The 25157-nt window shown below is 37.9% G+C and overlaps 2 protein-coding genes across 2 annotated transcripts; both read right to left on the bottom strand.

The window, feature by feature from the left end:
* Positions 1 to 15990: 15990 nt before the first annotated feature.
* Positions 15991 to 18551, bottom strand: LOC104103629 (subtilisin-like protease). The gene has a single exon (XM_009611540.4). It carries the CDS (start codon positions 18513 to 18515, stop codon positions 16287 to 16289), a length of 2229 nt encoding a protein of 742 aa, XP_009609835.4. The 5' UTR covers positions 18516 to 18551; the 3' UTR covers positions 15991 to 16286.
* A 1276-nt stretch (positions 18552 to 19827) lies between these two features.
* Positions 19828 to 22188, bottom strand: LOC104116383 (subtilisin-like protease). The gene has a single exon (XM_009627228.3). The coding sequence runs from the start codon at positions 21918 to 21920 to the stop codon at positions 19974 to 19976; it is 1947 nt and encodes a 648-aa protein (XP_009625523.3). The 5' UTR covers positions 21921 to 22188; the 3' UTR covers positions 19828 to 19973.
* Positions 22189 to 25157: the final 2969 nt, after the last annotated feature.

The following is a 25157-nucleotide window of genomic DNA, read 5'->3' as shown; positions in this document are numbered from 1 at the left end:
GATTTTCTCTTCAAGATTTTTCTACTGGATTGATTAAGTTTATGCTTTAAATATAGGTCAGCCTGTGGAATAAAACATACCCGACCCCTTTCTTATAACATTTGTCTTCTTCTCCTCCTTTAAATAACCCTTCACTTGATTATCGAAACCCAATTAAGCTTAACTAATGAAAGTGGTCGCCGCAACCTCTATATATTTTTAAGGGCAAAATACGAAATTAATTGCATTCGCTAGGCGAGAAATATATAAAATATGTATATATATTATCGGCTATTATTTTTTGGAGCAACTAAAAATATATATTTCTCTATTTTTAACTGATCAAATGAATAAGAAGGGATTGAGCCCATCCATCCCCAAGAGTTACAGTAAGTCTAAACTAAAGTAGGCCCCTTAATTTGGCTGGAAAGACTTTAATTGTCGTGATATATCTGTAGGGTCTATCCCCATAAATGAAAGAAAGAAAAAGAAGGAAAGGGGTTCATCCCCATAAATGAAAGAAAGAAAAAGAAGAAAGGGGTTCATCCCCATAATGAAAGAAAGAAAAGAAGGAAAAGTGTGTGCAAATTGTCAAATATAGTAAGTTTCAAAGAGTGAGGCTTCAGCTATAAAATGAGAGCTTTTGTCACGATCCAATTTTACCCATAGGTCGTGATGGCGCCCAACACTACAGTTAGGCAAGCCCACTTAATAAATTAAGCATATATTGACAAAATTTAAAACCAAAAAAATAATAAAATACCAAATTTTACCAATGTGTGTGCCAAGACCTGGTGTCACAAGTGTATCAGCATCTAGTAGATTATACAAAATATCAATTACTCTCTGAAATAAAATAGACAGAATAGAAAATACAAGGAGAGACACTAGTAGCTGCAGAACGGCTCAGAAAGGCAGCTCACCACTATGCCCCTAGATAGTGTGGGTGTAAGACGATAGGTCCCCCACTAGTACTTGCCTCAGGTCCTGCACAAAAAGTGCAGCAAGTGTAGTATGAGTACGTAAACAACGTGTGCCCAGTAAGTATCAAGCCTAATCTCGAAGTGGTTGAGACGAGATGGCCGACATTGACACTCACTATGGGTAAATAATAATAATTGAAATACAACTAAAATATTTAAATCAGCATGATTCACAGAATTTACAATAATTTATTTAACCAGCAGAATAATCAAATTCCTTCAAATACAACAATTCTCAATATATTAATTAAATTCCTTCAATTCAAATATTTTCCAATTTATCAATTAAATATCATTTACATGAATAACAATTAATTCATTAACAAGCAGAAATAATAATTCATTAAATTCCAAGGATTTTTCAATTAGTTTCGCAAGCTGAAATAAACTATTAAAGAATCATATAATTATTATTATTAAGCACGATTTCTGTCGGGGACGTACGGCCCGATCCGAAGTATCGTGTACGCTGCCGAGGGACGTGCGGCGTGATCATAGATGCATATATCCTGCCGAGGTGTTCGGCCCTCTCCACAAGAAAGGAGGACATTTTCTTATGTACCTCCGGAAGGAGATTAATTAATCTAAACAGAAAATCAAGCATATAAGATTTTCATCCTTTAATATTTTTATCTAACAATTCACAATATATTCATATATATCAATTAATATTAATTAAATAAAGAATATAATTTATATAAATAATTCACGCTTAGAGTCCTAAACTACCCGGACTTTAGCATTAATAGTAGCTACGCACGGACTCTCGTCACCTCGTGCGTACGTAGCCCCCGCAATTAGCAATAATAATTCAATTTAATTCCTATGGGGTAATTTTCCCCTCACAAGATTAGACAAGAGACTTACCTCGTATCAAAGTCCACTTTCCGATTACTACGTCGCGTTGAATTCTCGATTCGACGCCGAAAATCCAAAACTATCCAAATATTATACAAAATAATTAATATATGCTAAATGATTCGAAATTTATCTATTAAATAAATTACCATATCCAGAATGGTAAAATTTCTAAAATTCACCCCGGGTCCACGTGCTCGGATTCTGGAAATTTTTGGATGAAAACGTTACCCATAATCTCAAGAACTTAAATATATAATTTCTACCCAATTCCATAACTATTTTCGTGGTTAAAATCTCACTTTTATAAAAATCTATGTTTTTCATCTAAATCTTAGAAAATCAAAGATTTACTAGTTATAATCTACCTATAATCTATGTATTTAACTCAAGGTGTGTAGAATTAACTTACATTTAAATTGCTAGTTGAAACCCCTCCCCCCCCCCTCAAAAGCTCTGAAATTGCCCAAATGTGGAGAGAAAATAGGCAAAAATGGTGAATTCCTGTTCTTTTAAGCTTTCTGCCAAACAGGTCTTTCGCACCTGCGGAGGTTGGAATGCACCTGCGGAAAATCCTCGCAGGTGCGAGTTCCACTCGTCTGGCCAATTCTCGCATTTGCGCGTCTAGCCTCGCAAATGCGCGTTCGCAGGTGAGCCCAATATTCCGCACCTGCGATGGCAGGCCTCCCATTCCTTTTCCGTTTCTGCAAAGAAATCTCGCATATGCGAGTGTCGCGCCTGCGAGCTTCTGTCGCATCTACGAATGTCGCACCTACGACTGGCCAAGTTTTGGCTCCCAACTTCCAACTCGGTCTGAGCCTCATCCGATTGACCCTCGGGGTCCCCGGGACCTCGCCCGAACATACCAACAAGTTTGAAATCATAAAATGGACTCGCTCGAACTCATGAAACGTGTAAAACAATATCAAATTTATGAATCACACCTCAAACCAAATTGATTCAAACTTAAGAATTTCAATTTACTTTCAATGAGCCGAAATATACTTAAACTACTCGGAATGACACGAAAATTTGCGTGCAAGTCTTAGATCACTATACGTAACTATTCTCAAACTTGGAATTCCAAACGGACTTCAATTACTCAAAGACCTATCCCAAACCAAATTTAAAGAATTTTAAACTTTCAAATAGTTAATTTTTACTATTAAGCGTCAAAACGCTCCCAGGTTATCCAAAATCCGATTCGGACATACGCCCAAGTCCAAAATCATCATACGAACCTATTGGAACCATCAAATCCCGATTCCGGGGTCGTTTTCTCAAAATATTGACCGAAGTCAAACTTGTCCATTTAAAGCTAACTTAAGGAACCAAGTATTCAGATTTCAACCCACACACTTCCAAATCACGAACCAACCATCCACGCGAGTCATAAATTAATAAAAGCATGTTTGGGGAGTTTTATTTTAGGGAACGAGTTTCTAAAAGTTAAAATGACCGGTTGGGTCATTACATTCTCCACCTCTTAAACAAACGTTCGTCCTCGAACGGGTTTAGAATAATACCTGCAGTGCTAAATAAGTGTGGATATTTTCTCCGCATGTCCTCCTCGGCCTCCCTAGTCGCTTCCTCGACTAGTTGGCACTTCCACTGGACCTTTACTGCAAAAATCCTCTTGTACCTCAACTGGCGAACTTGTTTATCAACAATGGCAAATGGCTCTTCTTCATAACCCAAAGTCTTATCTAGCTGAACTGTGTTGAAGTCCAACACATGTGATAGGTCAACATGATACTTCTGGAGCATAGATACATGGAAAACCGGATGAACTCCTGATAGACTGGGAGGTAATGCAAGCTCATAAGCAACCTCCCCAACTCATCTCAACACCTCAAATGGACCTATAAACCTTGGGCTCAACTTGCCCTTCTTCCCGAATCTCATAATTCCCTTCATCACCGAAACCTTCAAGAGAACTTTTTCACCTACCATAAATGATAAATCACACGCTTTCTGATCCGCGTAACTCTTCTGTCTGGACTTTGCTGTACGAAGTTGCTCCTGAATCAACTTTACCTTTTCCAAGGCATACTTTACCGAATCAGTTCCATATAACTTAGCCTCACCGGTCTCAAACCATCCAATAGGTGAACAGCATCGACGGCCATATAAAGCCTCCAATTGAGCCATCTCGATGTTGGATTGGTAACTGTTATTATAAGCAAACTCGGTCAAAGTCAAGAAACGATCCCACTGACCTACAAAGTCAATCACACGTGCCCTAAGCATATCCTCCAAAATTTGAATTGTCCCTTCTGATTGCCCGTCGGTCTACGGATGAAAGGTTGTGCTGAGCTCTACACGGGTCCTAAATTCACTCTGTACTGCTCTCCAAAAATGTGAAGTAAACTGAGGGCCTCTATCTGATATAATGGAAATTGGCACACCGTGCAACCGAACTATCTCCTGAATATAAATTTGAGCCAACCTCTCTAAAGTATACGTAGTCACAACAGGAACAAAATGTGCCGACTTGGTCAACCTATCAACAATCACCCAAACTGCATCATACTTCCTCAAGGTCTGCGGCAACCCTTTTACAAAGTCCATGGTAATTTATTCCCATTTCCACTCTGGTATGGTCATCTGTTGAAGTAGGCCACCTGGCCTCTGGTGCTCATATTTAACTTGCTGGCAATTTAGACACCTTGTTACATACTCAACTATGTCCTTTTTCATTCGTCGCCACCAATAATGTTGCCTCAAGTCACGATACATCTTCGTAGCACCTGGATAAATAGAATACCGGGAACTGTGTGCCTCCTCCAGGATCTTTTACCTCAGTTCATCTATATTAGGAACACACAGACGATCCTGGAGTCGCAGAACACCATCTGCACCAATAGTAACTTCCTTGGCACCACCTCATAGTACCGTTTCTCGAAGAACCATTAAGTGTGGGTCATCATACTGGCGAGCCTTGATCTGCTCAAATAGTGAAGACTGGGCTACGACACATGCAAGAACTCGGCTGGGCTCTGAAATATCTAACCGCACAAGTCTGTTGGCCAAGGACTGGATATCCAAAGCTAATGGCCTCTCTTCTGCTGAAATGAAAGCCAAACTACCCATACTCTCTGCCTTTCTACTCAAGGCATCTGCAACTACATTGGCTTTACCTGGATGATATAGGATAGTAATATCATAATCTTTTAGCAATTCCAGCCATCTGCGCTGCCTCAAATTTAGGTCCCTCTGCTTGAACAAATGCTGTAAACTACGATGATCAGTATAAACTTCACAAGACACCCCATAAAGATAATGCCTCCAAATCTTAAGGACATGAACAATCGCAGCTAACCCCAAATCATGTACCGGATAATTCTTTTCGTGGGGATTCAGCTGACGTGAATCATAAGCAATAACTTTCCCTTCCTGCATCAATACACAACCCAAGCCGACGCGTGAAGCGTAATAATACACTGTATACATTCCCGAACCGGAAGGTAACACTAACACTGGTGTTGTAGTCAATGTTGTCTTGAGCTTCTGAAAGCTTGACTCAAAATCATCAGACCATCGGAACTGAACACCCTTCTGGGTTAATTTGGTCAAAGGTGCTGCAATATATGAAAAACCTTCGACAAACCAACTATAATAACCTGCTAAACCCAAAAAACTCCTGATCTCAGTCGCCGAAGTGGGTCGATACCAATTCTGAACTGCCTCAATCTTTTTGGGATCAACTTTAATACCCTCGCCCGATACAATATGTCCCAAAAATGCTTCAGACTCAAGCCAGAACTCATATTTAGAGAACTTAGCATATAGTTTTTATTCCCGCAATATCTGAAGCACTACTCTCATATGCTGCTCATGATCCTCCATACTGTGCGAGTAGATCAAGATGTCATCAATGAAGACAATGACAAACGAATCATTATATGGCCTGAATACCTTGTTCATCAGATCTATAAGCGATGTCGGGGCATTAGTTAAACCGAAAGACATTACCAGAAACTGATAATGACCATATCTAGTACGGAAAGCAGTTATCGGAACATCCGAATCTTAAATCTTCAACTGATGATACCCCAACCTTAAGTCGATCTTAGAGAACACCCTAGCACCCTGCAACTAGTCAAATAGGTCATAAATATGCAGCAATGGGTACTTGTTGTTAATAGTAACTTTTTTCAATTCGCGATAGTCAATACACATCCGCATTGTTCCATCCTTCTTTTTCACAAATAATACCGGTGCACCCCAAGGCGATACACTCGGTCTAACAAACCCTTTGGCTAGTAACTCTTCAAGTTGTTCTTTCAATTCTTTCAATTCTTTCGGAGTCATGCGATACTGTGGGATAGATATAGGTTGGGCATCTGGAGCCAAGTCAATACAAAAATTAATATCACGATCAGGTGGCATACTTGGAAGATCTAAAGGAAAAACATCGGAGAACTCCCGAACTACTGGCACTGAATCAATAGCCGGAGTCTCTGCAGTAATATCCCGAACATAGGCTAGATAAGCCAAACAACCCTTTTCAACCATGTGTTGAGCCTTTATAAAAGATATAACCCGATTAAATGAACTAACCGGCGAACCTTTCCACTCCAGCCTAGGCAAAGATGGAATAGCCAAATAACAGTTTTGGCATGACAATCTAGAATAGCATGATATGGAGATAACCAATCCATACCTAGATTAATTTCAAAATCGGTTATCTCAAGTAATAAGAGATCTGCTCTAGTTTCATAACTACAGAATTTAATAATACAAGACTGGTAGATCCGGTTCACAATAATAGAATCGCCTACAGGAGTGGACACATAAACAAGAGTACTCAAGGAATCACGAGAAACACCCAGGAATGGAACAAATAGAGATGACACATATGAATACGTGGATCCTGGATCAAATAATACTAAGGCATCTTTGCCGCAAACAGAAATAATACATGTAATCACAGCATCTGAGGCCTCTGCATCTGGTCTAGCCGGAAAATCATAGAACCGAGCTGGAGCGCCAACTGGCTGGCCTCCACCTGACTGACCTCTACCTCTAGGATGACCCCTACCCGCATGTCCTCCACCTCTTGGTGGTCGGTCTACTGGTGGAGCAACTGGTCCGGTAAGCATAGGCTGTTGACCCTGCTGTACTGGTCTACCCCGAAGCCTGGGGCAAAACCTCCGCATGTGACTGGGATCCCCGCACTCGTAATAACTCATCGATGCGATGGGTTGCTGACTAAAAGTCTGGCCCTGGGGACCTGAATACCCACTGGGAGGACCCTAAATAGCTGGTGGGCGGTAAGAACTCTCTAGTATAGCACTGAGATAAGGTCGCACTGGAGTACCTCGTGGAGGTAGTGGTGCTAGAAATGGGGGTCTGCTGGACTACCCCCTCACGAACTGACCTCTGCCCCCAGACGGAGCACCTCTGAACTCTCTAGAGTACCTAAACTGCTTATCTCTCATAATATGCTCTCGGCTACGATGACGCACACCCTCAATCCTCCAGGCTATCTCCATAACTAGCTCATAAGAAGTACCCATCTCAACCTCTTGAGCCATAGTGGCCTGAATGCTAGTATGTAAACCGGCTACAAACCTCCGCACTCTCTCCACCTCACTAGGGAGTATCATAAGTGCATGGCAAGATAATTTAGAAAACCTCGCCTCATAATCGGTCACTGACATATGACCCTGCTGGTGCTGCTCAAACTGAAACCGCAACTCTTCCCTCTGAGAAGGTGGAATATACATGTCCAGGAAGATACGGGTGAACCTGTCCCAAGTCATGGGAGGAGAATCTGCTGGTCTGCCAAGAACATAAGACTGCCACCATCTACGGGCTCTACCCTCTAGCTGAAAAGTAGCAAAGTCTATCCCATGAGACTCCAATATCCTCATGCTGTGCAGTCTGTCCCTGCAACGATAAATGAAATCCTGTGGATCCTCATGTAGCTCACCCCCAAAGACAGGATGATATAGTCTAGTCCATTTGTCCAATAGTTTCTGAGGATCGGCGGCTACAGCTGGCCTGGGCTCAGGTGTATCTGCTGCTGCTGGCTGGGCTCCATCCATGGGTAGTGCACCCTAGGTCTGATATACAGCAGCTGCATGTCCATGAGCCTGCGTGGTAGGGGTCTGTGCTCCCCCGCCTGCCTGAGATGTGGCTGGGTCTTCCAGAAATAAATCGGCCTGAGTCATATTGTCCATGAACCGCAGCATACGACCCATGACATCCTGAAATCCCGGTGCAGATGTGAAATCCATCGGATCTGGCTCTACCACAGGCACCTCATCATGTTCCTCAATAATAAGGTTCTCTGCTGGACCCACTGGCGGCATAACTGGAACAGTCCTGGGACGTCCTCGCCCTCTACTACGGGCTGGAGCCCTCCCTCGGCCTCTGCCTCGGCCTCTGCCTCGGCCTCTAACAACTGGGGGAGTAGCTTTTCCCTAGCCTGGAACCTCATTCGATCACGTTCTCACCATCTAAGATAGAATAAGAGAAGGATATTTAGCACTACCTCAATTGCACGATGGAATATGAAGAAAGATAATTTTCTAACACCCCACAGCCTCTTGAAAATAAGTATAGACATCTCTGTACCGATCTGTAAGACTCTATTAGGCCTGCTCATAACTTGTGAGACCTACGTGAACCTAGTGCTCTGATACCATGTTGTCACGGCCCAATTTCACCTATAGGTCGTGATGGCGCCCAACACTGCAGCTAGGCAAGCCCACTTAATAAATTAAGCATATATTGACAAAATTTAAAACCAAGAAAATAATAAAACACCAAATTCTACCAATGTGTGTGCCAAGACCTGGTGTCACAAGTGTATGAGCATCTACTAAATTATACAAAACCTTAAATACTGTCTGAAATAAAATAGACAGAATGAAAAATACAAGGAGAGACACTAGTAGCTGCAGAACGGCTCAGAAAGGCAGCTCACCACTATGCCCCTGGATAGTGTGGGTGTAAGACGATAGGTCCCCCACTAGTACTTGCCTCAGGTCCTACACAAAAAGTGCATCAAGTGTAGTATGAGTACGTAAACAACATGTGCCCAGTAAGTATCAAGCCTAATCTCGAAGTGGTAGAGACGAGATGACCGACTTTGAATCTCACTAATAATTGAAACACAACTAGAATATTTAAATCAGCATGATTCACAGAATTTATAATAATTTATTTAACCCGCGGGAATAATCAAATTCCTTCAAATGCAACAATTCTCAATATATTAATTAAATTCCTTCAATTCAAATAATTTCCAATTTATCAATTAAATATCATTTACATGAATAACAATTAATTCCTTAACAAGTAGGAATAATAATTCATTAAATTTCAAGGATTTTCCAATTTATCAATTAGCTTCGCAAGCTGAAATAAACTATTAAAGTATCGTGTAATTATTATTATTAAGCACGATTTCTGCCGAAGACGTACAGCCCGATCCAAAGTGTCGTGTACACTGCCGAGGGACGTGCGGCGCGATCCATAAATGCATCTATCCTGCCGAGGCATTCGGCCCGCTCTACAAGAAAGGAGGACATTTTCTTCAGTACCTCCGGAAGGAGAGTATATTTATTATAAGATAAATTCGGGAGGAAGAATAATTTTTTTTAACAATTAATTAATCTAAACAGAAAATCAAGCATATAAGATTTCCATCCTTTAATATTTTTATCTAACAAATCACAATATATTCATATATATCAATTAATATTAATTAAACAAAGAATACAATTTACACAAGTAATTCACATTTTGAGTCCTAAACTACCCGGACTTTATCATTAATAGTAGCTACGCACGGACTCTCATTACCTCGTGCGTACGTAGTCCCCGCAATTAGCAACAATTATTTTATTTAATTCCTATAGGGTAATTTCCCCCTCACAAGATTAGACAAGAGACTTACCTCGTCTCAAAGTCCACTTTCCGATTACTACGTCGCGTTGAATTCTCGATTCGACACCGAAAATCCAAAACTATCCAAATATTATACAAAATAATTAATATATGCTAAATGATTCGAAATTTATCCATTAAATAAATTACTTTATCCAAAATGGTAAATTTTCTAAAATTCACCCCAGTCCCACATGCTCGGATTTTGGAAATTTTCGGATAAAAATGTTACCCATAATCTCAAGAACTTAAATATATAATTTCTACCAATTCCATAACTATTTTTGTGGTTAAAATCTCACTTTTATAAAAATTTAGGTTTTTCATCTAAATCTTTGATTTCTAAGATTTACTAGTTATAATCTACCTATAATCTATGTATTTAACTCAAGGTGTGTATAATTAACTTACCTTCAAATTGCTAGTTGACCCCCCCCCCTCAAACGCTCTGAAATCGCCTAAATATGGAGAGAAAACGGGTAAAAATGGTGAATTCCCGTTCTTTTAAGCTTTCTGCCAAACAGGACTTTCGCACCTGCGGAAAATCCTCGCAGGTGCGAGTTCCACTCGCCTGGCCAATTCTCGCATCTGCGCGTCTAGCCTCGCACCTGCGCGTTCGCATCTGCGCCCAATATTCTGCACCTGCGATCGCAGGCCTCCCATTCATTTTCCGCTTTTGAGAAGAAATCTCACATCTACGAGTGTCGCGCCTGCGAGCTTATGTTGCACATGCGACTGGCCAAGCGCAGGTGCAATTTTGATAGTAGCTGGGAGCTTCAATTTTGGCTCCCAACTTCCAACTTGGTCCGAGCCTCGTCCGATTAACACTCGGGGACCCCGTCCGAACATACCAACAAGTTTGAAATCATAAAACGGACTCGCTCGAACTCACAAAACGTGTAAAACAACATCAAATCTATGAATCACACCTCAAACCAAATTGATTCAAACTTACGAATTTTAAGTTCTTCAATTTACTTCCAATGCGCCGAAATATACTTAAACTACTCGGAATGACACGAAAATTTGCGTGCAAGTCTTAAATCACTATACGGAACTATTCTCAAACTCGAAATTCCAAACGGACTTCAATTACTCAAAAACCTACCCCCAAACCAAATTTAAAGAATTTTAAACCTTCAAATAGTTAATTTTTACTATTAAGCGTCAAAATGCTCTCGGGTTATCCAAAACACCACTCGGACATACGCCCAAGTCCAAAATCATTATACGAACCTATTGGAACCGTCAAATCCCGATTCCGGGGTCGTTTTCTCAAAATATTGACTGAAGTCAAACTTGTCCATTTAAAGCTAACTTAAGGAACCAAGTGTTCCGATTTCAACTCACACACTTTCAAATCCCGAACCAACCATCCCCACGAGTCATAAATTAATAAAAGCATATTCGGGGAGTTTTATTTTGGGGAACGGGTTTCTAAAAGTTAAAATGACTGGTTGAGTCATTACAGCTTTGGTTGTCATTTCTACACACCAACAAAGAGAAAGAAAGAGTGAGGTTTCACGGACAGGGTATAAGAAAATAGTCTGTGAGAAAAATAGAGAGTGAGCGATATTGTAGTGAGGTGAGAATATCAAAAGAGGGTTATTTCTTTTGAGTGTTGTAGTGGTCTTTGAAGTGTTTTACTCAGACCTACAAAGTGTAAAATTCCTTGCTATAGTGATATCAGTTGCTCCTCTCGGGGCCTTAGTTTTTTTCCTTATTCAAAGGGATTTTTCACTTAAAAATATTTGTGTTCTTGTTATTCTTTTTATCCTTGTTGATTACCGTATCTCGGTGCTACATTATTATTCCGCTTTTATTACCGTGAATATTATTTCTGTAGGGGTTTATTCACAGCAACGGGTATCAGAGCATAGGTTATGTTCGCTCACAGAAGTATTATTCATTGTCGGTAGTACTATACTTGGTGAAAAAAATGTCCGGAGTAAAATGCGAGGTAACAAAATTCAATGGAGATAACGGTTTCTCAACATGAAAAAGAAGGATGAGGGATCTTCTCATCCAACAAGGATTACACAAGGTACTAGATGTTGATGTCAAAAAGCTTGATATCATGAAAGCTGAGGATTGGGCTGACTTGGATGAAAGGGCTGCTAGTGCAATCAGGTTGCACTTATCAGGTGATGTGGTAAATAGCATCATTGATGAATATACCGCACGTGGCATACGGACAAGGTTGGAAAATCTATACATGTCTAAAATGCTAACAAATAATTTATACCTGAAGAAACAGATTTATGCCCTACACATGGGTGAAGGTATGATTTTTTTTGTCACATTTAAATGTGTTTAACAGACTAATCACATAGCTCGCCAACCTTGGAGTAAAAATCGAGGAAGAAGATAAAGCCATCTTGCTATTGAACTCATTGCCATCTTTGTATCATAATTTGGCAACAACCATTCTGCACGGTAAGACTACCGTTGAGTTGAAAGATGCCACAACCACTCTTCTACTCAATGAGAAGATGAGAAAAAATTCTGAAAATTAAGGACATGCTCTCATCACAGAAGGTAGAGGCAGGAGTTATCAGAGGAGTTCGAGCAACTATGGTATATCCGGAGCTCGTGGGAAGTCTAAGAAACGATCCAAATCAAGAGCCAGAAATTGCTACAATTATGATCAACCATGCCACTTCAAAAGAGATTGCCCAAATTCAAGGAAGGGCAAAGGTGAAAGCACCGGAAAGAAGAATGATGACAACACAATCGCCTTGGTGCAAAACAATGACAATGTTGTCATTTTTATAAATGAGAAAGAGGAATACATGCACTTGTCAGGTCCAGAGTCGGAATGGGTGGTTGATACAGCAGCATCTTACCATGCCACACCGGTAAGAGATCTTCTTTATAGATATGTAGCAGGTGATTTCGGCACTGTGAGAATGGGTAACACAAGTTACTCAAAGATTGTGGGGATTGGTGACATTTGTATGAAGACAAATACCGGATGTACATTCGTTCTAAAGGACGTATGACATGTACTTGATTTGCAGATGAACTTGATCTCGGGAATTGTTTTAGACCGAGATGGATACGAGAACTATTTTACAAATCAAAAGTTGAGACTCACCAAGGGATCATTGGTGATTGCAAAGGGAGTTGCTTGTGGCACGTTGTACAGGATAAATGCAGAAATATGCCAAGGTAAATTGAACGCGGCACAAAATGAGATTTCTGTAGATTTGTGGCACAAAAGAATGGGTCATATGAGCGAGAAGGGATTGCAGATTCTTGCTAGAAAATCACTCATTTCTTATGCCAAAGGTACAACAGTAAAACCTTGTGACTGCTGCTTATTTGGTAAGCAACATAGAGTCTCATTTCAGACATCGTTTGAAAGAAAATTGAATATACTTGATTTGGTATATTCTAATGTTTGAGGTCCAGTGAAAATTGAATCGATGGGCGGTAACAAATATTTTGTTACTTTTCATAGAATATACTTGATATATTATAGAATTGCTAACTGAAGTAGTTCAAACATTACTTTTTAAATCCATTTCATAGCAATTTTTCAGTATGATTATGCTTCAATTTTGAGATTGCATTTTCCCTTCACACACTTAGTATAATATGTTAAAATGTGTACCAAAATGTGTACAAAGTAGCATATGATATAATATTTTAAAATGTGTACCATAATAATTGAAGTTAAGAAGTAACATGTCAACATCACCTATCCAAAAAATAGAAATGCTAGCTAACACTTTTTAAGGAATTTACCAATTAATACACTTCCTTTTCTTGATAAACACCAAAATTGATGATTTTTGTGGACCATTTCATGATTGGGAAATTGGATTTGATGTCATCACCTAGTATTAATTTCACCTAACGTTTCCAAGTGCTAGGGAGGAAGTATTTATTGTAAGATTGGTAGGGAGTCTGCTCAACAGATTGCGAGTCACTTGAAAATGGAGAAAACAATAATCCCTTTCTCTCTTGGTTTTCTATTTCTTTCTCAATCTATGGCTGCTATGACGAAATACCCTCCTTGTATTAGTTGTGGCTGTACTGGCAATAGATGCAAAGTACCAGGAGATCCAACTCGATATGAGTGGCCGGAATTGGTCGGACTTGATATCCTGCCAGCCAAAGCTACAATAGAAAGAACGAATCCTAATGTTGCCGTAATCGTGCTAGATGCTCATTGTGCTCATCTCACGGACTTGTGTTGCAATCGTGTGTGGCTTTGCCCCGATGCAAGTGGTATTGTTAGAGAAATACCAATGGTTGGGTAAGAGAAGGGGGTGGAAGAGGTGTTGCTGTTCCGATGATGGAGACTAGTGGTGATTCTGTCGCTGTTCTTCTCTATTTCTTTGTCTATTTGTGAAACAATTTCACAGTTTCAGCTTCAAAATGAAAGTCTGTTACCTTGAAATCAAATCACATTAGAGATCTTTGTGTCTTGTCCTCATTTTCCGTTTGGTTGTAATTATAATGTATGTGATCTTTCGCGGAGCACTGACTTTGTTAAATTTTGACTTACTAGTAACGGCGGGCTAAATACACACGTAATTTCGAAAATGGTCTAAGAATAACCTTCGTTATACTATTGGATTATATATACCCCTCTTGTCATACTTTGGAACAAATATACCCTTATTTTAGATGGAGTGCCACGTGGCATCACCAGATGAAAACGACCCATATTTTTTTACCCGATCCGTTTTTAAAAACTCACCACCCGACCTGTTTTAAAATTTAATTTTTTTAAAGCATATATTTTGTATATATATATATATATATTAAGTTTTTTCAGTTTTTTTAAATTATTATTTTGTACAAACTGGGGAAATTGTTTTTTGTAAAAACTGGAAAAAAAAAAAAAAAAGACTCTCCTAAAGCAGTGGACTACGTATGCATTAGTTTTTAAAAAAATAAAAATATTTTGCAAAATCTTTTTTTTTTCAGTTTTTACAAAAATAATATTTTTAAAAACTGAAAAAACTAAAAAATATATATTTTGCAAATTCCTTTTTTTCCAGTTTTTAAAAAATATATTTTTTTTCAGTTTTTACTTTAAAGTATTTTTTAAAAGAATATATTTTTTTGTAAAAACTGGAAAAAGAAATTGCAAAATATATATTTTTCAATTTTTTCAGTTTTTTAAAGTATTTTTTTTGTAAAAACTGAAGGAAAAAAAAAGATTTTGCAAAATATTTTCATTTTTTTTAAACTAATGCATATGTGACTAGTCCACTTCTTTAGGAGAGTTTTTTTTGTTTTCAGTTTTTACAAAAAAAAATACTTTAAAAAAACTGAAAAAACTTAAAAATATATATTTTACAAATTCCTTTTATTTCTTTTTTTCCAGTTTTTTAAAAAATAAAATTTAGTTTTTACAAAATATATGCTTTAAAAAACTGAAAAAACTAAATTTTAAAACGGGTCGGGTGGTGGGTTTTAAAAACGGATCGAGTAAAAAAAAATGGGTCGTTTTCATCTGGTGCTGCCACGTGGCACTCCATCCAAAATAAGGGTATATTTGTTCCAAAGTATGACGGGAGGGGTATATATAACTCAATAGTATAACGAAGGGTATTCTTAAATCATTTTCGAAAGTACAGAGGTATATTTAGCTATTTTCCGTACTAGTAATTAAGTAGCAAAGTTGAGATCAAACAATTAGACAGATTAAATAGTACAAACATACATTAATTAATTAGTGGCTACCAAAAATTTCTCAAAACAAGATTAGATGGTCTAGTACACCAAAATTTATATGATTATTATAGGGTTAATTTCACTGATGGTCATTGAACTATCTTTCAATTTCACTAAAGTCATTTAACTATTGTTTGTCACTTAAAAGTAACTAAACTTTATCATTGTCACTTAAAAGTTATTTTGCCTCAAACCCCTACCATAAATATGACATGGCATTAAATTTTATGATAAAAATCCAAAAATAAATGTCACATAAGCTAATATGGGTCATACCCAATTTAGATCCATTTATCTTTTAATATGATTTGATCCATAATCCAAATGAGTTTCGATTAAAAAAATATATTAATTCCACATTAGTTTAAAATGATTATCCTATACTATAAAGTTTTGTCTTTTTTATCACAGCACATTCATAATTATTATGTACTAAAACAATCTATGCTAGAAAATTCTTATCTAGTTACTTTTAAGTGCAATATGCGATTTCGTACTGCATTTCACGCCTGTTGCTATAAAATTGGCCATTTTAGTTGCAAACAAAGTGTATACTACTTGGTACTCATGAACATTTAGCGAATCTACATGGTATATAACAGCGAATTTACATGGTTTTTTTCCCTCAGTTGAAGGCTGTTTTATTGCTTTGGTACACAGAATTATTGGAATCTCCTCAACCATTCTATGAAGAAATGCAAAGGATATCATATTAAATACAGTGAAGTCTCACTGAAAACATGATTTTTGTAGTTTTCAGCTATTCAGAAAAGCTGCAACCTTCTATTATTCCAGAAACAAACATAAAGATGGCTAGTGTGGGAAATGGCATTCACAAGTCCACTTCCAGAGCATCTCCTTATAGCCCCTTTATTCCAATTTAACAGATATTGGGCTTCTGACAACATATTTGTTAGAGATCCATGATATAGCTCCTTGTACAGAACGGCCGGTGATGCCACCTGTTTGGGAAAAGGAAACTGAATAAGTTGCCTGTTGGTTCACCTTGGTGAAGACAAGCGTGGTAGGCTCGACAACTATATAAACTCCTTGAATTCGAGTGATGTTAACAACGTAAATTGAGCTTGCATCGCCTACATTTGTAACTGTTCTTGTATAATTCTGAGTCTCAGGTCCAAGTATAATGGAGAAAGAAGGATAGTTCAGTTCTGCCTCAGATATGCTTGATAGTTGTGAGCACTTGACACTTTGTTGCACAATAAGCCCGATATCTTTTTCCTTGTAGCCAAGACCACACAGATATTGGATGTAGTTCTCTACTTGAATGTCATAAATAAGTCCTGGATTACTTGCTTTTGATGGATTTACATGGCCGGCGCCAGTGGCAAAAATATCAGCAGGTAGATCCCTCTGATCAAGGATGGGCTTACCTTCAAGATTGGACTGATCAGCTGTGGTCATTATTGCAGATTTAATAGCAGCTGGAGACCAATCAGGATGTGCACTTTTAAGCAAAGCTGCAATGCCACTAAGGTGAGGACAGGACATAGAGGTTCCGGAGATTATGTTAAATGTCAAATCAGTGCCAGTTTTGTTCTCCACAGAGACGGGCCATGCAGCAAGGATGTTCACTCCAGGACCAATAATGTCGGGTTTGACAATGCCCGGACTTGCTAGGTTAGGACCCCTGGAGGAAAAAGATGGCACAGACGGCGCACTCTTAAAGCCGATGCTTGTGCCTTTGAAACGAATTCCTGCTGAAGGTGTGGAGGTTGAGTTAATGTACGCTTTAATCTTTTCTCCAGCATTATAACTTACATGTGTCGCGGGAAGGACATGAGCATCAGCAAAAGTTCCATCTCCGTCAATCTCTAGATTGACAAGAATCATGGCGGCACCACCAGCATCCTTTACAGTTTGGCTTTTTTCGAGTCTTGCTACACCGCCACCTCTGTCACACACGACAACTTTGCCTTTGACATCAGTATTATTTAGTGATCCTGATGAACAAAGTGCAGCCTCTTGATCGGACAGGCCAGGGTATACCAAGGGCAATAAAGTATGAGGAAAATCTGTGGGCTGAAAAGCCGATTCACCGTCATACTCTTTTCCATTCCCTAGCACAGCTGTTGCCACTATTTTCCTATCATGAGTGCTAGCGCCAACTGTGAGAATCCAAGGGGCCTCATTTGATAGTGTAGAATTTAATGGACCATCATTACCGGCAGAAGCACTCACGAAGATACCCTTTTGGATTGCAGCAAAAGCACCAGTGGCAATATTATCATCATAAAAAGGAGCAGAAAATCCACCAATGGAAAGAGAGAGCACGTCAACACCATCGTCTATTGCAGCATCCAATGCAGCCAGAATATCAACATCTGAACAACCATCTGTACACACCTTGTACATGGCAATGTGGGCAAGAGGTGCCATACCGGCTGCTGTACCATTGGCATTACCAAACACATTTGCATTATCAACAAAGTTACCAGCTGCCGTACTTGAAGTATGCGTGCCATGACCTTCCTCATCAAATGGTGGATCACTTGAACCACTCACAAAATTCCTCGCACCAATGAGCTTCTTGTTACAAGTCACATTTCCTGTGAACTCGCATTTCCCTTTCCATTTTGCCGGTGGTGGTGGCATGTTATGATCACAAAAAGATGGATGTCCTGGAGTAATTCCAGTGTCCAGAACCCCAATGATCACACCCTTACCATAATTTGATTCTTGCCAAAACCCCATATTCTGGTACAACCCCAAGAAATTTGGAGTATGTGTTGTATGCAAAGCCAAAATCTTCTCAACCCTCGCCGACACAAAACCATCTTTCTTTTCCATTTCTTTTACTTCCTCAGCTGACAATCTGGCCGCAAAGCCAATCGCCACATGGTGATAGGAGTGAATAATACGCGGTGGCACCTCCAAACCTTCAAACTCTTCCGGTAAAAAGGAGTTATAGTAGCTTTCTAGATCAGCTGAATTAGCAAGAACTTGTGCAGGTGGCTTGTTTACATGGACAAGGTAAGTTTGCAAACCAGTTGAACGTTGAGCAATAGTCAATTGGAAACTTAAAAAGAAAGCAACAGAGAAGATAAAAATGCAAGTCATGTTTGATCTTTGTACCATCATACAACACCTAGAGAAGGTTTAGTTATTGATGATCTGAACTTAGTTAAGGAACAGGCTATATATATTATGAGCTGAGGAAAGAAGAATTTGATAAACCAATGCAGGAAAACAAAAACATAGGTAATTTCCAAGAGAGCCGGCTTACGAATAATTAATGATTTAAGAGAGAAATATCATAAGAAGATAGGAACTAAACAAGAATACTGGATTTTTAGGAAACAAAAATTGATATTGTTGCCGAAGGCGATAATTCTGGTGTTTATGGAAGATATATGTTATTGTAAAAAGAGTATTGTATATTTCTCAACTCCAATAAACTCCAGCCGTATTATTTTCTAATTGCTGTTTTCATAGTTTGTCATGCATAGATTATGGATTATTCATTTCATAGGTTGATTAAATTATAACTCAATTGTAATCATCTGAAAGCAGTAACTCCATTGCAGTTCTGTTTTGATATTTGCAAAGAACTCTTAAGTCTATCTCTCTACTGCTTTACAGTACTGTACTCAACATACGTATACTAAAGTAATACTAAGATCTTTATTACTCTATTAAACAAATTAAGGGGGCGGGGCTATCTAAGTTATGCTTCTTGGATTCTTTTATTCTTCTTAACAGTTAACGTACTCTAGTTTGCATAATCTTCCTAATTTACCTATAATTTGAATATCGCCAATAATAAATAATTGGACCAAGATAGTGCTATTGACGGGTTGACACGGCTTGCGCCCAAAGGCGAATCCAGGATCTAAATTTAATGGGTTCAGTTTTTAAGATTTTTAACATTGAATTCATTGTACTGTTAAAATTATATGTTCAAATCTTATATTTGTTGAGATTTTAGTAGGTTTTTACATATAAATTCATACTCTTGTGTCGAAAGTTATGGGTTCAGTTGAACCCATAGCTGAAAGGCTACATCCGCCCCTGCCTGCGGCTATGGAAAACATGTGTGTTTGGTATGACGGACATACTTACTGAGAAATGATTTTAGTAAAGTAAGTTATTTTCTGATATTTGGTTCTTTGATAAAAAAAAAATTCAATCAAAAAGGCAAAAGTCATTTTTCTTCACAACTGTGCATATCAAACTCTTAACTTCATAACACTGCTCCAATCAACACTTAATATTATTATTAATATTTATGACTGACATACTTATCCGATTTGCTAATATTATTATCAATATTTTAGTAAATGTTATTAAAGATTGTGACAACTAGAGTACAATCATCCGCAATAATAGTTCCGTTGAACAGGATTCTGACATTAGGACTTGATGTTATATGACATTTAGTTATGTATAGTTTTTGACTTATAATATGACAGAAGCATAGTCGAGCAAAAATACAGCCATTTCCATGTCATAGTCGAGTTAATTTACTTGGGCTTATGAAAGCTAACATAAGAGAAGGGAGTTAGAAGTCCAGTTCTAGAGCATCTCCTGGTTAGCTCCTTATTCCAATTTAACAGATACTGGGCTTCTAACAACATATTTGTTAGAGATCCATGATATAGCTCCTTGTACAGAACGGCCGGTGATGCCACCTGTTTGGGAAAAGGAAACTGAATAAGTTGCCTGTTGGTTCACCTTGGTGAAGACAAGCGTGGTAGGCTCGACAACTATATAAACTCCTTGAATTCGAGTGATGTTAACAACGTAAGTTGAGCTTGCATCGCCAACATTTGTGACTGTTCTTGTATAGTTTTGCGTCTGTGGTCCAAGTATAATGGAGAAAGAAGGATAGTTCAGTTCTGCCTCAGGTATGCTCACTTGTAGCGAGCAGTTGCCAGTTTGTTGCACGACGAGCCCAATCTCTTTATCTGTGTAGCCAAGACCGCATAGATACTGGATGTAGTTATGCGGTTGGATGTCATAAATAAGTCCTGGATTACATGCTTTTAATGGATTTATATGGCCAGAACCAGTGGCAAAAACATCAGCAGGTTGATTCCTGTGATCAAGGATGGGCTGACCTTCAAGATTAGATTGATCAGCTGTGGTCATCATTGCAGATTTAATAGCAGCCGGTGACCAATCAGGATGTGCACTTTTAAGCAAAGCCGCAATGCCACTAAGGTGAGGACAGGAGATTGAGGTACCTGAGACAATGTTAAATGTCAAATCGGTGCCAGTTTTGTTCTCCACTGAGACGTGCGTTGCTGCAAGGATGTTCACTCCAGGACCGATAATGTCTGGTTTTACTATGCCTGGACTTGCCAAGCTTGGACCCCTGGAGGAAAAAGATATTACAGATGGTGCACTCTTAAAGCCCATCTTTGTGCCTTTGAAAAGGATTCTTGCCAAAGGCGTTGAGGTTGAGTTTATGTACGCTTTAATCATTTCCCCTGCATTGTAACCCACATTTGTTGTAGGAAGGACATCGACATAAGCTAATGTGCCATCTCCGTCAATCTCTAGATTGATTAGAATCATGGCAACACCACCTGCATCCTTTACTGTTTGCCCTTTCTCAAGTCTTGCTATACTACCGCCACTTTTGTCACACACAACAACCTTGCCTTTGACATCAGTGCTATTCAATGATCCTGATGAACATAATGCAGCCTTTTGATCTAACAAGCCAGGGTATACTAAGGGAAATAAGATATCATGAGGAAAGTCTGTGGGCTGCAAAACTGATTCACCGTCATATTCTTGTCCATTCCCTAGCACAGCTGTTGCCACTATCTTTCTATCATGGGTGCTAGCACCAACGGTGAGAATCCAAGGGGCCTCATTTGATAGTGTAGCACTGAGTGGACCATCATTACCGGCTGAAGCGCTCATGAAGATACCCTTTTGGATTGCAGAAAAAGCGCCAATGGCCATACCGTCGTCATAAAAAGGAGCATTATATCCACCAATGGAGAGAGAAAGCAAATCAACACCATCATCTATTGCAGCATCGATTGCAGCCAATGTGTCAACATCTGAACAACCAACGTTTGAACACACCTTGTACATGGCAATGTGGGCAAGAGGGGCAATGCCGGCTGCTGTGCCATTGGCATTGCCAAACACATTTGCATCGTCAACAAAGTTTCCAGCTGCTACGCTTGAAGTAAGTGTTCCATGGCCTCCTTCTTCATATGGTGGATCGGTTGAACCGCTCACAAAATTCCTCGCACCAATGAGCTTCTTGTTACACGTTATGTTTCCTGTAAATTCACATTTCCCTTTCCACTTTTTTGGTGGAGGTGGCATGTTATCATCACTAAAAGATGGATGTCCTGGATTAATCCCAGTGTCCAGAAGCCCAATGATCACACCTTTACCATAATTTGACTCTTGCCAAAACCCCATATTTTGGTACAACCCCAAGAAGTTTGGAGTATGTGTTGTATGCAAAGCCAAAATCTTCTCAACCCTCGCCGACACAAAACCATCTTTCTTTTCCATTTCTTTTACCTCCTCAGCTGACAATCTAGCTGCAAAGCCAGTAGCCACATGGTGATATGAGTGAATAATGCGTGATGGCTCCTCTGAGCCAGCAGTTGCTATTGGTAAAAATGAGTTACAGTAGCTTTCTAGATCATCTGAATTAGACACAACTTGGGCTTCGGGCTTATTTACACGGACAAGGTAAGTTTGTAAGCCGGTTTGAGGTTGAGCAATACTCAAACTGAAACTCAACAAGAAAGCAATGGAGAAGATAAAAATGCAAGTCAGAGTTGGTTTTTCTAACATTATTCAAAAGTTTAATTTATGGATGATGATCTGAAAATAAGGAACACGACATTTATAGTATGAATTGAGGGAAGAAGGATATGATAAACCAACGTATGAAAACAAACACATAGCTTTCTGAAACAGCCGGCCTACTAACATAAGTTGTTGTACTTTAGGATAAGCTGAAAAACATCATAACAAGATAGGAAGTAAATTAAACAAGAATGTAGTATTTTTTAGGAGACGAAAATAGAATTATTTGTTTCATTGGTTGAGTAAACTATTAGCTCAATCCTAATCATCTAAAAGCAGTAACTAAGGATAAAATATGGGTTTATCAAGTATCTGATTATTCCTGGTATTTTATGTTAAATCATACTATATTAGAAGTGGGAAGACCTTAGTGCAAAGTTGAATTACGAAAATATCCATAAAAACTGATTGACTATTTTGCCCTTCACCAAAAAAAAAATAGATTAAATAATTTCAGCTACATTATTCATTATTAATGCCCATGAGTCCCTTCCAATTCATTACAAGCACTCATATGATCAGCTTTTAGTAAGACTTGGTTTTCTCGGCCAATGTTTATCTAATTAAGCTTTAGTGCAAATCCTACAAAACATGTCCATATTCAATAAAGACAAAAGCAATTAGAATTTATTACAATACGTAAAAAGCACCGATAAATGCCAAAGACAATTAAAACTCAACAGACTATCCAAGTTAACTTACAAACACCAAATATTCCAGGTGTGAGTGGACTTGACAAGCTTGACTTTTTGGTGTTTATTTTCATTTTTCACATCTCCCATGGAAGAATTAAGTGCAATTATGTACTTCATCTTCAAGTCATTTATTTATTTTTCTTCCTTCTGGGCAGAAACAAATACTCCGTTCATTTTTACTTGTCCACTATTGACTTTGCACAACCATTAACAAATAATAAATAAAGTGCATAATTTACTATGATACTCATATTAATTGGTGTATAGTTTTAATAGATTTAAAAAATAATTTGGAATGAGTAATTAATGCTAACGGCAAAACACAAAAAATAAACTATTTTTCTCTTGATATGCGAAAAGTAACAAGTAAAACTAAAATTTTATTTTTAGAATACTTGACAACTAAAAGTGAATGGAGTGGAGCGATAAATTTCAACATTTGACGAAGATGCAATGCATTAGCACCATTTCTTGCAATTCGTTTTTACTTTATTTCTCTAGCAAAATGCTTTTTTATGATGCATATATACATTCTACTAAAGACCAAAAACAATTATTAGGAGGGATTTAAAAAAACTGAAAATGAGAGATCTAAAGGAAAAGAAAAAAGAAAAAGATGAAGAGGAAGATCAAAAGTTGTTTTTTTCCTAATAATTGTGGACCTTTCAATTTCTCTCGATAATACCATTTTATTTTTTCCTATCAGACATTCTATGTATATATCTCTTTTAATTTTCATTTGTAACAAAAAGAGAATTGAAATACAAGAAGCTGCTAAGACACCAAACGGTTCTTTCTTTCTGATCCATCTTTAAGTCTAGCTGTAATATACTCTCTAAGCTAAGTATCAATTTTTTATGTATGTTGCAGCTTCAGATGTGTAGGAGTTATTCGATTCTTGTGACTCTTGTTCTTCTTCTTCTTTTCCTACTACTTGGATCAAGTTTTCACAATAAGTAATGTGATTTGATCACATACATTCTTTGATGTTGTATGTTACATCCTGGGTAGTGAACTAACCAAATTTTCTTTTGGTCATTAGGTTGATAATTTAAGGGAAAAGTCATAAAAAGACAACGGTTTATCAGCTGTGTTTTATTTTTCTTGAAGTTTTCAGTTTTTGTTAGAAAAATATATTAATATTTGTTGTTGTTTTTAATTATATATTTTTGGTAGACTTTTTAGCCTTTAAAAAGCTATTGCGATCGTTAAAAAGGGTCGGATGGGCGTGGCTTAGACCGTAAGTCTTGTAGTGACAGGATCGTAGTAATGCCACTTTTATCGCTAAGCTTGCATTCTCCACTTCGGTTAGAGGATTGATTTTCTTAACCTTTTTGGCTTTTGAGATTTAACTTTTGGAAATATTTTTAAAATATGTATGGGGTAGGATTTTGTTGTTTAATATACTGTTTATAATATTTAACACAAGATATATTTTATATAAAATTTTATAATACACGTACATCGCATTTCCAAGCAATTAATCATTTTGCAATTTAAGACTACCAAATCATTTTGTAACTGTTAAGTCGGTCATATAAGCTTACGGTTCATCATTTTGAGCTTTTGTTTTTTTCCTTCGATTATACATCGATCATACGCATGTTAAAAAGTATTTTTGTGATTTAAAAAGTTTGAACTTATTGACATGGAATACACGTGCAACGCACGTTTTCAGAAACTAATTTTAAAATACGACGTTAAATAAATTATGATTACACTCATATTGGGGTCCTGTTTTGATAACAGCTTTGTTATTCCGGTGTAGGAGATGATTATTGTCAAAATTTAATCTCTCCCCCTACTTTCTAAATTGAAAATCCTTGAAATTTAACAGAATTTTAATAAAATCTGTAATGACGATGCTGTTTGATAGTACTAGTATTCTTATAAACAATCCCATTTGACGAAATACAATCCTTTAATTTTCTTTTTTCTTTTTCATTCACAAACTTGAAATGCAACAAAATCAATGAGGCGAATGGCATATTAGTAGATCGTCTATCATTATACAGTTTCATCCAACAACGACGACAACAAAGAACAAACCCAGTAAGTTCCCACAAGTAATTTCCTCAAATAAATAAAACATATCTGACTACTAAGTACTAAGTATGCCAAAAAGATAACAACAATAACAACGTAGAAATTTTGTACATATCAGACGAAGCGTAACCAAAATCCAAGGAACAAAGTCCTATAATATAAGCTTAACACTATTAAAATCCAAATAACTCAT

This window comes from Nicotiana tomentosiformis, chromosome 8, assembly GCF_000390325.3.
Source record: "Nicotiana tomentosiformis chromosome 8, ASM39032v3, whole genome shotgun sequence".
In the NCBI taxonomy this organism is placed as follows: Eukaryota; Viridiplantae; Streptophyta; class Magnoliopsida; order Solanales; family Solanaceae; genus Nicotiana; species Nicotiana tomentosiformis.
Note: the sequence above shows the minus strand (reverse complement) of the source record. Positions and strands in the feature narration are given on the sequence as shown.

What these genes read in the sequence shown, in the direction of transcription:
- LOC104103629 (XM_009611540.4), bottom strand. Translation starts at nt 18,515, where the DNA reads ATGATGGTACAAAGATCAAACATGACTTGCATTTTTATCTTCTCTGTT.
- LOC104116383 (XM_009627228.3), bottom strand. Translation starts at nt 21,920, where the DNA reads ATGGAAAAGAAAGATGGTTTTGTGTCGGCGAGGGTTGAGAAGATTTTG.